We start from the raw sequence: 15,468 nt of genomic DNA on the forward strand, positions 1-15,468 counted from the left end.
GTTCTATATGTTATAGTTATTTGAATGACTCTTACCATAATATGTTACGTTAACATACCAGGCACATTCTCAGTTGGTTATTTATGCCTCATATAACGTACACTTATTCAGCCTGTTGTTCACTATTCTTTATTCATTTTATATTGCCTTTCAAATGTCTATTCTTGGTGTTGGCTTTTATCAAATACATGTCCCCAAAAAATGCGACTTATACCGTATTTTCCGCACTATAAGGCGCACCGGATTATTAGCCGCACCTTCAATGAATGGCATATTTCATAACTTTGTCCACCAATAAGCCGCCCCGGACTATAAGCCGCGCCTACGCTGCGCTAAAGGGAATGTCAAAAAAACAGTCAGATAGGTCAGTCAAACTTTAATAATATATTAAAAACCAGCGTTCTAACAACTCTGTTCACTCCCAAAATGTACGCAAATGTGCAATCACAAACATAGTAAAATTCAAAATAGTGCAGAGCAATAGCAACATAATGTTGCTCGAACGTTAATGTCACAACACACAAAATAAACATAGCGCTCACTTTCTGAAGTTATTCTTCATTCGTAAATCCTTCGTCTTCGGTGTCCGAAGTGAAAAGTTGGGCAAATGTGAGATCCAAAATGGCCGGTTCCGTCTCGTCGAAGTCATCGGAGTCAGTGTCACTGTTATCCAGCAGTTCTGTGAATCCTGCCTTCCGGAAAGCTCGGACCACAGTTGTGACCGAAATATCTGCCCAGGCATTTACGATCCACTGGCAGATGTTGGCGTCGTCTGGCGCTGCCTCCCTGTCTTAGTGAAGGTGTGTTCGCCTTCTGTCATCCATTGTTCCCACGCAGTTAGCAGTCTAGCTTCGAATGCCCTGTTGACACCAATATCTAGCGGCTGGAGGTCTTTTGTCAATCCACCCGGAATGACGGCGAGTATTGAATTAAGCGCAACCCAGCATGCAACGATAGTTACGAGCATGCGCGGTAGCCCTGAGAAGCGTTGTTGTATGCTGGGAGTTAGAATGTGGTTATGAGCACGCTGTGAGTAAACGTTGAGAACTCAGTTAACACGCCTCGTCTGCATTATTTATAATTAGACAGACAACACACTTAATAGGAGCCATTTTGGGGTCTTTACATAAACACACAAATGGAAATGTAACGTCACATATCCCAGCATGCACCGCGCGCTTCTTCTTCTTCCGGGGGCGGGTGGTTGCTTACAGTACAAGAAGAAGCGCTTCCTGTTCTATGGGGGCGGGTGCTTACCTTGGCGGTTGCTTGCGTAGAAGAAGAAGCGCTTCCTGCTCTACCGGGAAAAAAGATGGCGGCTGTTTACCGAAGTTGCGAGAACGAAACTTTATGAAAATGAATCTTAATATTTATCCATATATAAAGCGCACCGGGTTAAAAGCCGCACTGTCAGCTTTTGAGTAAATTTGTGGTTTTTAGGTGCGGCTAATGGTGCGGAAAATACGGTACTCCAGTGCGACTTATATATGTTTTTTCCCTTCTTTATTATGCATTTTCGGCCGGTGCAACTTATACTCCGGAGCGACTTATACTCCGAAAATGTATGTTTTTTATTTTGAGTTGTCAGCTTAAAGCGTCCCTCTGTCTCTGACTCCCTCGTCGTCATGTGACATGAGTGCGTGGTTGTTATGATTTTGCGTCCTGCTTTTGACGACCCGCCTTATCTTGCCTCTGATTGGCCAGTCCGTAATTATTTGGCCCTAACCTTAGCCAATTGTGACTCATCGTACAAACACCAACCAATCATCATGGATTTTCTCCATATGTATGGATGTTCTCATTAATCCAGGTCATTGTATGTTCTCCATATTTTTTTCCGCCTGGATTCGCAGTCCATTTTCTCTCTTTGTAGCTTTGATGTGCACTACCTAGCAACATGGGTCTACAAGTAGCTAAGCTACAGGAAAAGCTACTCAAGATACTAGAAAATGTAGTTAAGCTACATAGCTCAGCTACCAGTAGTTTGTTACTGCCCATCACTGCCTATGGTTACATATGGTAAGCAAGTCACATGGTTATTTTACGTCAGTGCCAAAAGTAGTAAAATCAGCTGTTCACCTGGCAGGGTTTTCCCATGTGATAAAAAAGAGATAAACGGGGAAGTCCTTTAGCTGCCGCCCTGTTTTTTCATATATTACTGCCTTTGCACAAGTCAATCTTTAGTTTTATATTCACAATTGACACAAAATTCGTACTTTGGAACAATGTTCACAGACTATTCTTTGGCTTGTTAGCTTCCAGTGGCAGGCGAGCGATGATGGTCATGGTTGAGGGAAGAGTTGTTAGATGTTGGATATTAGAAAGTGTTGCATGGATCAGCCTTAATGCATTGTTGCAGCTCGATGATTTTTGAGCACGTCATGAAATGCGCGTTTGCGAGACGAGCGTTGTAGTGGGCGGGTGTGGTCTGGGAGGTGGGGCCGCGATGTTGAGAGCCGGGAGGTATGAGGCTGAATAGAGAGAGGCAGAGGCCTGATTGTGGGTCTGTTGGTCACTCCCCGGGTGGGGTTTTTACATACTGATGTCATATTAATACTTTTTTCTTTTTTTTTTTAAATATTTTTGCAATCGACCAGTATGGCCCCAAAGATCGACTGGTAGATCACGATTGACGGGTTGGCTAACTCTGATGTACAGTATATAACTAATATACACTGCCACCATTATAATAGATTGCACTTGTTTTAACGGTTCACTTTCAATAACTGATTCCGCAGGTATCCAAGTTTCCATATTAAGGTTTTATGAGCATGTGCAATTTTTCTGCAAAATATACACTGAAATATACTTCCATGGTTTTGAAGCTACATCACTTGCGTGTAGTGTGTTGCTACTGTGGTTAGAGTGTCCGCCCTGAGATTGGTAGGTTGTGAGTTCAAACCCCGGCACCTCCAAAACCCTCAAATCTAGACTCCAAACATCCCAGAACAAGCTAGTCAGATTACTTCTAGACCTTCACCCCAGATCACACCTCACTCCTACCCACTTCTCCAAAGTGGGCTGGCTCAGGGTGGAGGACAGGGTAAAACAACTTGCACTGAGCCTAGTCTATAAAATCCGCTACACCTCCCTGATACCGAAGTACATGTCAAACTACTTCCTTAACGTAAATGACCGCTATAACCACACCACCAGGGGGAGCTCTACTAACCACCGTAAACCCAGATTCTTAACTCATTCTCCTTCTATGCCACATCAATATGGAATGCACTCCCAACAGGTGTAAAAGAAAGGGCATCTCTATCCTCCTTCAAAACCGCACTAAAAGAACACCTCCAGGCAACTTCAACACTAAACTAACACCCTCCCTTCCACATCCTACCTCCCTGGATTGTAAATAATCAAATGTAAATAATCAAATGTATATACTTATTCTTATGCTTTCTGATCTCTCTCTCTCTATGTCCACTAGTTGCTGTACATATCCTACCAAGTCAGTCCTACACTGTTCCAGTGTCCATTTCTCTGATGATGCAATTGTTGATGACTGAAGTGTTGATATCAACCAAACCTAAACCCTCCCCCGCCCTCCACCTCCCACACCCCGGTTTGTAAATAATGTAAATAATTTAATGTATATACTCTGATGATTATCTTGTGTGATGACTGTATTATGATGATAGTATATATCTGTATCATGAATCAATATAAGTGGACCCCGACTTAAACAAGTTGAAAAACGTATTCGGGTGTTACCATTTAGTGGTCAATTGTATCAATCAATCAATCAATCCAAAGACTATAAAAATGGGACCCATTACCTCCCTGCTTGGCACTCAGCATCAAGTGTTGGAATTGGGGGTTAAATCAACAAAATGATTCCCGAGAGTGGCCACCGCTGCTACTCACTGCTCCCCTCACCTCCCAGGGGGTGGAACAAGGGGATGGGTCAAATGCAGAAAGTAATTTCACCACTCCTAGTGTGTGTATGTGACTATCAGTGGTACTTTAACTTTACAACATCGTTGCTTTCAAGGCAGACTTTTGGATTCTAAACACATTTTCACAAGCCTTTTTAATTGGAATAAAAAACTAATTGCATATGCTTATCTTAAAATGGTAGTAAAAATCGAATAAAACTCAATTAAAACGGATTTCCATTGATGGCAGGATGGCAGGATGAGCTATCATCTTTATGAAATCAACATCTCACCTGTTCCTCCTCGGGACCGCAGCGTGCCCGACTGCGAGGACGAGTGCACGCCTCCAAAGACGGTGACCCCCTGCGTGGCGGTGCTGTGGAAGTTGTTGTAATTTGGGATGGTGGTGACCCCAAAGTTGGGGGGGTAGTGCTGCGGCGTGGGGTCGGAGCCATAGCGGTAGCCCGAGTTGTGCGAGAGGCCGGCGTCGCGCTCGTCGGTGAGTTTTGCTGCTTCTTTATCCTTACATTGGACGCAGCCCATTCTCTAGGTTCTGTTGGCACACAGAGGGGAAGAAAAGACAGATTGGAATTAGGAGGAGCGAAGGGAGGGAGGGAGGGGGGTAAAATAATAGCTCAGAAGCCATCTCCAGTGGGGAAATTATGATTCAATGTTCCATTATTTCAGCGCTTCCTCCGAGGCTTGGAGCGAGTCTTCAGAACAATCTTTCAATTAGTCTGAAATTAAACACCATACTTTAAGCTGCACAACTAATTATACAGTAGAACATAATGTGGTGGAGCTCAGCTGTAGCCAATGTAATTCTAAATGCACCATCCCGCAGCAACATTATGATTGTGCTTGCACTATCTAATGACATCCGATATAAGAGCCGTGATATTAATTCTACCTTCACAGGGGTTTTAATATAAAAACTTCATTTCATTTACAGTATATAGCACTTTTAAAGACTCTTACACATAATCAAAATAAATAATAAATAAATCATGATCATAATCATAAAAGCACATACAGTACATATATATATATATATATATATATATATATATATATATATATATATATATATATATATATATACACTGCTACACTACACTGCTTTTGACGTCTAAGGAGCAAAAATACCCTCAAGTTTGATATAGAGTGGTCCCATATGACGTGATATTCTACATAACACAATTGTGCCATGGACCACAAATGTTTGCCCGTTTACATCATGTTTTTTTTCCCATCAGAGTCAATCGTGTTGTTTTTCCCCAAGTTATTGCGTTTTTAGAAACTGATACCTTGAATCTTCATGAAAGTCTCCAAAAAAAGGAATTTTACCTCATAATGCACCAAGTTTGAACTGTCATGTACAAACCCCGTTTCCATAAGAGTTGGGAAATTGTGGCTTGGCATTGTCTTGCTGAAATAAGCAGGGGTGTCCATGGTAGCGTTGCTTGGATGGCAACATTTGTTGCTCCAAAACCTGTATGTACCTTTCAGCATTAATGGCGCCTTCACAGATGTGTAAGTTACCCATGTCTTGGGCACTAATTTACCCCCATACCATCACACATGCTGGCTTTTCAACTTTGCGCCTTTTCCTCTTTGGTCCGGAGGACACGACGTCCACAGTTTCCAAAAACAATTTGAAATGTGGACTCGTCAGACCACAGAACACTTTTCCACTTTGTATCAGTCCATCTTAGATGAGCTCAGGCCCAGCGAAGCGGACGGCGTTTCTGGGTGTTGTTGATAAACGGTTTTCGCCTTGCATAGGAGAGTTTTAACTTGCACTTACAGATGTAGCGACCAACTGTAGTTACTGACAGTGGGTTTCTGAAGTGTTCCTGAGCCCATGTGGTGATATCCTTTACACACTGATGTCACTTGTTGATGCAGTACAGCCTGAGGGATCGAAGGTCACGGGCTTCGCTGCTTACGTGCAGTGATTTCTCCAGATTCTCTGAACCCTTTGATGATATTACGGACAGTAGATGGTGAAATCCTTAAATTCCTTGCAATAGCTGGTTGAGATAAAGTGGTGACCCTCGCCCCATCCTTGTTTGTGAATGACTGCGCATTTCATGGAATCTACTTTTATACCCAATCATAGCATCCACCTGTTCCCAATTTGCCTGTTCACCTGTGGGATGTTCCAAATAAGTGTTTGATGAGCATTCCTCAACTTTATCAGTATTTATTGCCACCTTTCCCAACTTCTTTGTCACATGTTGCTGGCATCAAATTCTAAAGTTAATGATTATTTGCAACAAAAAAAAATATTTATCAGTTTGAACATCAAATATGTTGTCTTTGTAGCATATTTAACTGAATATGGGTTGAAAAGGATTTGCAAATCATTGCAATCGTTTATATTTACATCTAACACAATTTCCCAACTCATATGGAAATGGGGTTTGTATCAGAATTAGAATCAGAATCAGAATCAGAATAGTTTTTATTGCCATTGTTTGAGAACGGGTTCACAAACTCGGAATTTTTCTTGGTGCAATAACTAAACTTCTTACTGAACAAACTTAAAGACAGTAAAATTAGTCTATTACTATTTCCATAAAAAACACAATGTATCAGGATAATGCATCTATTGTTTTCTTTATTAAACTTGGTTTGGGCCCCCAGCTTACTCAGAGACCCTAGCAAGGACAAGTTAGGTGTCAACTTTAGGTGCCAAGCATGCCAAATGATTGTACAAATTGCTTGGTATGCCCTTTGATCACAAACTAATCAAGACTGAATAATCAGCTCCTCCGCTGGTTACGGCTGAGGAGTGCACTTCATTTTTCCTTGGGTTACGCAACTTGGTGTATAATGTGAGAAAATCCAATCCGACTCCGCCATTAAAGGCCTTTTACAAGCTGTACTTATATCGCTTTATTTTCGAGCAGCACAACTGCACTTGCTAGAAGACTTTACACCCCACCATGGCATTTACAAGTTTGGCATGCACTTTAATTTTGTTTCTTTCCCTCCGCAATCAGCCAGTCCCAAGTTCACCAGCCGCCTCGCGAAGGAAGGCCGTGCAGGGCGTACAACCTCGCTAACCCCGTTGCGCTGTAATCTACTTTTTTTGCCAATTAAAAAGTGCCTCCCTTAAGGACCAAGTTAAACTAACGCACATTAGCTGCGTCTACCTTTTAAAGGGGAACATTATCACCAGACCTATGTAAACGTCAATATATACCTTGATGTTGCAGAAAAAAGACCATATATTTTTTTAACTGATTTCCGAACTCTAAATGGATGAATTTTGGCGAATTAAACGCCTTTCTAATATTCGCTCTCGGAGCGATGACGTCACAACGTGACGTCACATCGGGAAGCAATCCGCCATTTTCTCAAACACCGAGTCAAATCAGCTCTGTTATTTTCCGTTTTTTCGACTGTTTTCCGTACCTTGGAGACATCATGCCTCGTCGGTGTGTTGTCGGAGGGCGTAACAACACGAACAGGGACGGATTCAAGTTGCACCAGTGGCCCAAAGATGCGAAAGTGGCAAGAAATTGGGCGTTTGTTCCGCACACTTTACCGACGAAAGCTATGCTACGACAGAGATGGCAAGAATGTGGGGATATCCTGCGACACTCAAAGCAGATGCATTTCCAACGATAAAGTCAAAGAAATCTGCCGCCAAACTCCCATTGAATCTGCCGGAGTGTGTGAGCAATTCAGGGACAAAGGACCTCGGTAGCAAGCAATGGCGGCAGTTTGTTCCCGCAGACGAGTGAGCTAAACCCCCTGGATGTCTTGGCTCACACCGTCCCTTATGCCACCGAAGATGATCAAGAGAAGAATATCGACCCTAGCTTCCCTGGCCTGCTGACATCAACTCCAAAACTGGACAGATCAGCTTTCAGGAAAAAAGCGCGGATGAGGGTATGTCTACAGAATATATTAATTGATGAAAATTGGGCTGTCTGCACTCTCAAAGTGCATGTTGTTGCCAAATGTATTTCATATGCTGTAAACCTAGTTCATAGTTGTTAGTTTCCTTTAATGCCAAACAAACACATACCAATCGTTGGTTAGAAGGCGATCACCGAATTCGTCCTCGCTTTCTCCCGTGTCGCTGGCTGTCGTGTCGTTTTCGTCGGTTTCGCTTGCATATGGTTCAAACCGATATGGCTCACTACTTCAGTTTCTTCTTCAATTTCGTTTTCGCTACCTGCCTCCACACTACAACCATCCGTTTCAATACATGCGTAATCTGTTGAATCGCTTAAGCCGCTGAAATCCGAGTCTGAATCCGAGCTAATGTCGCTATAGCTTGCTGTTCTATGCGCCATGTTTGTTTGTGTTGGCATCACTATGTGACGTCACAGGAAAATGGACGGGTGTATCTAACGATGGTTAAAATCAGGCACTTTGAAGCTTTTTTTAGGGATATTGCGTGATGGGTAAAATTTTGAAAAAAACTTCGAAAAATAAAATATGGCACTGGGAACTGATTTTTAATGGTTTTAACCCTTCTGAAATTGTGATAATGTTCCCCTTTAAGGTGATGCAGATGCCAGTGATGACAGGACAGTTTTATTTCATCAACATTACCAGCTTGTTGAATTGGGCAACGGGGTTAATTAGTTACAGTTGCGAAGAATGGAAGGATGCCAACATGAACAACCAATGCGTAAAAGGCCACCGTCTCCTATTTTTCAAAAAGAGTAAATACGTTTCAGGTCACACAATAGTGTATTGGAAGTGTATTGTCCAAAAACTAGCATTGATTTTGGAATTTAGACAGTTTAAAAAAGTGTTTACACCCCAATGTGTCTGTAGCTTTAATGCTTATGAACTACTGTCTCAGAGTGTGAAGCTCAAATCTATCGACTTTTTCCACTGTAACTCTGTACTTGTCCAACGATGCAGTACATCACATACATGGCAAAAACCAGCTGTCAAAATATAAAACTAGATTTTAGGAAAAATTCTAAAAACCAGTGAAATTAAAAGGGAATTGCACGTTTTTGGGGGAATTTTGCCTATCGCTCACAATCATTATGAAAGACATGACGACGGATGGATTTTTATTTAATGCATTCTAAATATAAATAAAAGTCAGCTCATTGCTGAGCCAATGGGAGCCCCACTATTTCGCCCATAAAATCCAATAAATAACCATTCAAAAACCGTACACAATACTCCATTTACATTTTGTGCCTTGAATATTAACCAAGTATTAGTGATATTGTTATTATGAGCACTAACGCAGACAAACTATTTATAGCGGTGCTGTGATCATCACTACCATGTGTCCTTGTGTTTACATCATCGAGTGGTCTGCTGCTTCCTTGCTCCCTGTAAATTTATTGTAGATTACAAATCATGTCTCTCACCTGGGCAGAAGAAGTCTGATTAGGTCTTCCAACAAGTTGGTACACTTTGACAGCCATTTAGGACCCAATGATGGCCAGAACAACACAAAAAGAGACTTGGTCCGGTCCCCCCAATCCCCCCATTTCTTTGTGTGCATTATGAGACATTCTTCATCTAAATGGGAATATATGAACATCCTAGCATTCGGCAACCTAATGACAACACAGTAAGTGACGTTGTATTATGTTTGTTAGCTCGCATAAAGTCTGCAGTGAGTAATATTCAGTGATAAAGAAAAACATAAAGAGCAAACGTTGTGATGCATTTTTTTAAATTAATGCTTAAAATGATCAAAAATACGTAAAAGTTAACCGTTATTATAAATGTGCTTGTTAATACATTACATATATACTTACATCATGGATATAAAACCTTAATGGAGGGGTTTGGATGTTGTTTAAGGGCTTTGAAGGGGGAATTGCACGGCTCCCATAGGCTCCATTATCAGCTGACTTTTTATTGCATCTATTTAATATTTAGAACGCAAAAAAATAAAGAAATAACATCATTCGCCATGTCTTTCATAATGATTGGGTACGATGGGCAAAATTCAAAAAAATTAAGTGCAGTTCCCCTTTAACTAGCTGTATGGACAGATCATTTTACTTGATAAGACATCCTCAATTAAGATTTGTATTTTATTCTGAAAACAAGAATTCAACCTGCAATAAAAAATATCTTATTTGAATAGTTCTTTTCTCAATGTTTACATTTTAAAACTAGTATAGAGAACATTCAATTACCGGTATTCATGCTACAATTAAGATTAGTCAATGACTAAAAATAAATAAATAGTTCTTACAACTAGGGACATTTCTAAAAATACAATTTCAAATCTTGGCAAATTGCAAATAATTTGCAGTGTACAACAAAGTAACATTAAGGAGTAGGACAGGAGGACACACATGTTAGCAACACTAGCACAGCTACTATGTAAGCTACGTGCTAACACTATGCCTACATTTTAACAACACCATCATGTCACTGAAGAAAAACAAACTGAGCGAACTCACAGCTTTAATACTTGTAGCTGACAGGCAGGTAGTTGGCAGAGCTCTGGCTTTATTTTAAGATGCGTAGCAAAGCCTGCTTTCAACTCTACAAAGCTGTCCTTCGGGAAGTGTGGGGTGTATACATAGAAGCTCAGTCAAACAGAGGAAGCGTCTTAAATTCTTGTTTTTGGATTTGTTTGTTGGCGAAGCTACCCATCACTAACTTTCCCACCAAGCCCCCTTTCCTAAATGAGCTACAATCCCTGGCATGTTGTGGATGACACTGGAGCCTGGGAGTTACAAGCAAAGCAACGCAGTGTGTGACTGGATTCCTTCAGCCCCGTTTAGCATTTACAAGCGAAAACAGCCCAAACGCCTCCACGCCTTGGCTCCACGAACAGCCCTGGGGACTGCAAGAGGGTAACAACACAACAAAGCTGGCTGCATTTCACAATGTACTGGAAGACACAACACACACAAGACCCTGAATTTCACAACAACGTGTCAGAAAAAAGGGAAAAAAACATGTTATTTTGGTTTTAGTCCTGTGCGACGACTTCATTTTGACTCCTAAATTACTGCAGATTATTACAAGCAATTAAAGTGCATTAAAACATCCCAAATGTAAATTAAGAAATTGCACCTTTAACAAGGCTGACTCCGCAGAGGACACAGACTAATCACAATAGCAGGCAGCAACAAGTACCGGTAGTCCTCCTTGACATTTGTATATTTATTTAAACAGCACAGTAAGCGACCTCAAAATACTTACAAGTCTCAAATTTCAATTAAGAAACACAAACGTTTGAAGATCTCAAAACGCTAAATGGTTATCAAAACCTGAGTTTCAGCTAGCATATTTTGTTCTTACTCCAAAATATTAACTATGCTCATAAAAAAAAAAAACATGAGGAAATATGAACTCTGCATCATATAGTGGTAGTGTTGTCAACTCCATGAAAAAAATAAATAAATAGGGACACCTTGCAGGTCTGGTCGACACCATTTTTATATTGCCTTTTTTATTTGTGTGAAATGATTTTCAAACAAAGGTTGAATGGAGGCAACTTGCATATTCTTGTTTGTAGAATACATTTTAAAGTTCAGTTGCATATTTATATATACATACACACATACTAGGGTTGTGAACGATAAACCGATGCGACCGAGTATTCGATTCAACAAGTGAGCGATTAGGCTGCATCGGTAGCAGACTCCTCAATCAATGCGAATAATTCATGAATTCCTAGCTGAATCGGTTATAGAGTCCATCCATCCATTTTCTACCGCTTATTCCCTTTGGCGTCGCGGGGGGCGCTGGAGCCTATCTCAGCTACAATCGGGCGGAAGGCGGGGTACACCCTGGACAAGTCGCCACCTCATCGCAGGGCCAACACAGATAGACAGACAACATTCACACTCACATTCACACACTAGGGACCATTTAGTGTTGCCAATCAACTTATCCCCAGGTGCATGTCTTTGGAAGTGGGAGTCATGGATCGGTTATCGCGAGACTTTGCATGGGTTGGCTAGATTACAATATGCGCCAGCGTCTCTAAAACAACGCGAGAGCTGAAGCTAGTCGCCAAACGCGGTAGCCGCTTAGCTAGTATTAGCACGAGTGATAAACAAGGGACAACACGGAAAATGAAGGAGGAGAACGAAAGCGTTAGTCTGACCGAAGGTGATAATGGACCGAGAAAGATTTGCAACGCATCGGGGAGACAAAAATCCAAAGTGTGGAAAGTTTTGGGGTTTTATAGGAGGAAGGGAAGCTCGACAGAAGCCATGCTATTTGTAAATTGTGTCGAGCATCGTTGACGTACACTGGCAGCAGGTTGAAATATTGAATCTTTGTTACCTACCTCTAGTGTTCAAAACCATACTCAGGCTGAAATATTGCACTTTGTTGTTACTATTCTGTGCTACTTTTACCTCTGGAGTTCCCATCCTACAATTCAGCCAGACTTTTTTTGGTCCATGTCTAAAAATAAATACATTGACATGTGATTTTGTTGTTCTGTTTTTTTTGCCAGTGCCATAAAGCCATAATGCTTGGGGATTTGGAGTCTTGAATATTAACCGTCAAATCGAATCGTATCGTTCGGAATCGAATCCAATCGAATCGGTCTGTAATAAAAGGATATCGTTTTTGAATCGAATCGTAACCTGTGTATCTAGATGCATATCGAATCATTTATCAGAGAGAGATGTGCAACCCTAACACATACATATATATGTATATATACACAGTATGGACATTCATATACCTGTACCGTTGACCACACTATACTGTTGGATAAGCTCAGAGCATTAGGATTTAACAAAACTTCATCGAGCTGGATGCAATCTTACTTGGAGGGGAGGGAACAGGTGGTAGAGGTGAACGGCACCGTGCCCCCCCCCCCTCTCAGTGAGCTGTGGAGTCCCCCAAGGCAGTATATTGGGGCCTTTACTGTTCCTAGTATACATAAACGACTTGTCATCAGCATGCGACTGTGAATTGTTCTTGTTTGCGGATGACTCGGCCCTGCTGGTATCAGACAGGGACAAGTCACAGGTGGAGAAAATCCTCAGTGCTGAACTCTGTAGAACATGCACCTTGTTCGCTGACAACAAGCTATCCATACACTTGGGTAAAACAGAATCCATCCTGTTTGGGTCCCACATAAACCTTAAGAAAGTCAATGACTTCACTATAAAAGTGGGTGACATTGTTATCACCAGGAAGGATGAGGTCACCTACCTAGGTTCCATTCTAGAGGCTAATCTTTCCTGTGATAAAATGGCAACCAAGCTAATCAAAAAGGTCAACCAACGAACAAGATTTCTCCATAGAATCTCCTCTCTGGTCAACAAAAGCACCATGAAGATTCTGGCGGGAACTCTCGTTCAACCCTTTTTCGATTACGCATGCACCTCCTGGTACCCTAGCACCACCAAAACCCTCAAATCTAGACTCCAAACATCCCAGAACAAGCTAGTCAGATTACTTCTAGACCTCCACCCCAGATCCCACCTCACTCCTACCCACTTCTCCAAAGTGGGCTGGCTCAGGGTGGAGGACAGAGTAAAACAACTTGCACTGAGCCTAGTCTATAAAATCCGCTACACCTCCCTGATACCGAAGTACATGTCAAACTACTTCCTTAACGTAAATGACCGCCATAACCACAACACCAGGGGGAGCTCTACTAACCACGTTAAACCCAGATTCCAATCTAACAAAGGTCTTAACTCATTCTCTTTCTATGCCACATCAATGTGGAATGCACTCCCAACAGGTATAAAAGAAGGGGCATCTCTATCCTCCTTCAAAACCGCAATAAAAGTACACCTGCAGGCAACTTCAACCCTAAACTAACACCCTCCTCGGATTGTTGTTAATAATCAAATGTAAACAATCAAATGCAGATATTTTTCTTATGCCTTCTGATCTCTCTCTCTATGTCCACTACTTGCTGTACATATCCTACCAAGTCAGACCTACACTGTTTCAATATCCATTTCTCTGTTCTCAATTGTTGATGACTGATGATGATAACCAAACCTAACCCCCCCCCCCCCCCCCCCCCCACACACCCCGAATTGTAAATAATGTAAATAATTCAATGTATACACCCTGATGATTATCTTGTGTGATGACTGTATTATGATGATAGTATATATCTGATAGTATATATCTGTATCATGAATCAATTTAAGTGGACCCCGACTTAAACAAGTTGAAAAACTTATTGGGGTGTTACCATTTAGTGGTCAATTGTACGGAATATGTACTTCACTGTGCAACCTACTAATAAAAGTCTCAATCAATCAATCAATCAATGTATACTAGGGCTGTGCAGTATTAAACTTTTTTCACAATCATTATGAAAAACATGATGACAGATGGACTTTTTTTAATGCATTTTAAATATTAAATACATTCGATCAAAAGTACGCTTACAGTAGAGCCTATGATAGCCATTCAATTCTGCCCATAGAGCCACTAAAAACATCTAAACACCTCCATTATGGTTTTGTATACACAATGTAAGTATATATGTAATGTCGTAAGAGGCACATTTATAATAATATTTAATATTCATGTATTTTCATAATTTTAAGCATACGTGGCACATTAATTTAAAAAACGCAGCACCATGTTTGCTTTTTTTCATCATCACTGACTGTATGACAGCTAACAAACATAATAAAACATCACTTGCTGTACAAGGTCTGCTGTCATTAGGATGCCGACTGCTATAATGTTTATATATTCTCATTTAGATGGGATGATCGTCGCGGAAAAACGACATCTTAAGACATCTCGCGGGCCAACCTTCTTATTAATAAACTTGTGACGTTTCACGGTACCGGACCGAAGACGCCATAGTTTTGGAAACCCCTGATTTACACAGATATATTTTCATTTTTAGAATTTACTATAACTTGATCTATATTGTGATAATTAGTTTTTAAATAGAAGTATAATGTCCGAATTTCATACTTCTATTTTATGATTATACGACCCTTTGGTGAGTTACTCTATCGCCCTGAGCATCTAGGGCAGGGGTCGGCAACCCGCGGCTCCGGAGCCGCATGCGGCTCTTTGATCACTCTGATGCGGCTCAGCTGCATACTTGCCGACCCTCCCGATTTTCCCGGGAGATTTCCGGATTTCGGTGCCTATCGCAGAAAACTCTCGGGATTAATATTCTACGATTTTCACCCTAACAATAATAATAAGGGCGTGCCACGATGGTACAACACTTAGCACCCTCTACAATCTGTACAAACAGCGTGCCAGCCCAGCCTTTTGTTGTATGCATCTTCTACTTGTACACACAAGTGACAGCAAGGCATACTTGGTCAACAGCCACACAGGTTACACTGACGGTGGCCATATAAAACAACTTTAAGACTCTTACTAATAATGCGCCACACTTTGAACCAAAATCAAACAAGAATGACAAACACATTTCGGGAGAACATCTGCACCGTAACACAACATAAACACAACAGAACAAATACCCAGAATCCCATGCAGCCCTGACTCTTCCGGGCTACATTATACACCCCTGCTACCAACCCCCTCCGTGCGTCGGTTGAGGTGGGCGGGGTTTGGTAGCGGGGGTGTATAATGTAGCCCGGAAGAATTAGGGCTGCATGGGATTCTGGGTATTTGTTCTGTTGTGTTTATGTTGTGT

The 15,468-nt window shown here is 41.4% G+C and overlaps 1 protein-coding gene across 4 annotated transcripts in view; it reads right to left on the reverse strand.

Moving 5' to 3' along the window:
• LOC133611411 (tyrosine-protein kinase fyna) overlaps nt 1–15,468 on the reverse strand; it is a 130,300-nt gene that overhangs the window by 60,470 nt on the left and 54,362 nt on the right. For all 4 annotated transcript variants that reach the window (XM_072913626.1, XM_072913625.1, XM_072913627.1 and 1 more), the window contains one exon: nt 4,175–4,434. In XM_072913626.1, coding sequence (XP_072769727.1) covers nt 4,175–4,424 — 250 coding nt within the window. In that variant the 5' untranslated portion in view covers nt 4,425–4,434. The remainder of the gene's footprint in view (nt 1–4,174; nt 4,435–15,468) is intronic.

The sequence above is a fragment of the Nerophis lumbriciformis genome, linkage group LG08 (genome assembly GCF_033978685.3).
Source record: "Nerophis lumbriciformis linkage group LG08, RoL_Nlum_v2.1, whole genome shotgun sequence".
Classification (NCBI taxonomy): Eukaryota; Metazoa; Chordata; class Actinopteri; order Syngnathiformes; family Syngnathidae; genus Nerophis; species Nerophis lumbriciformis.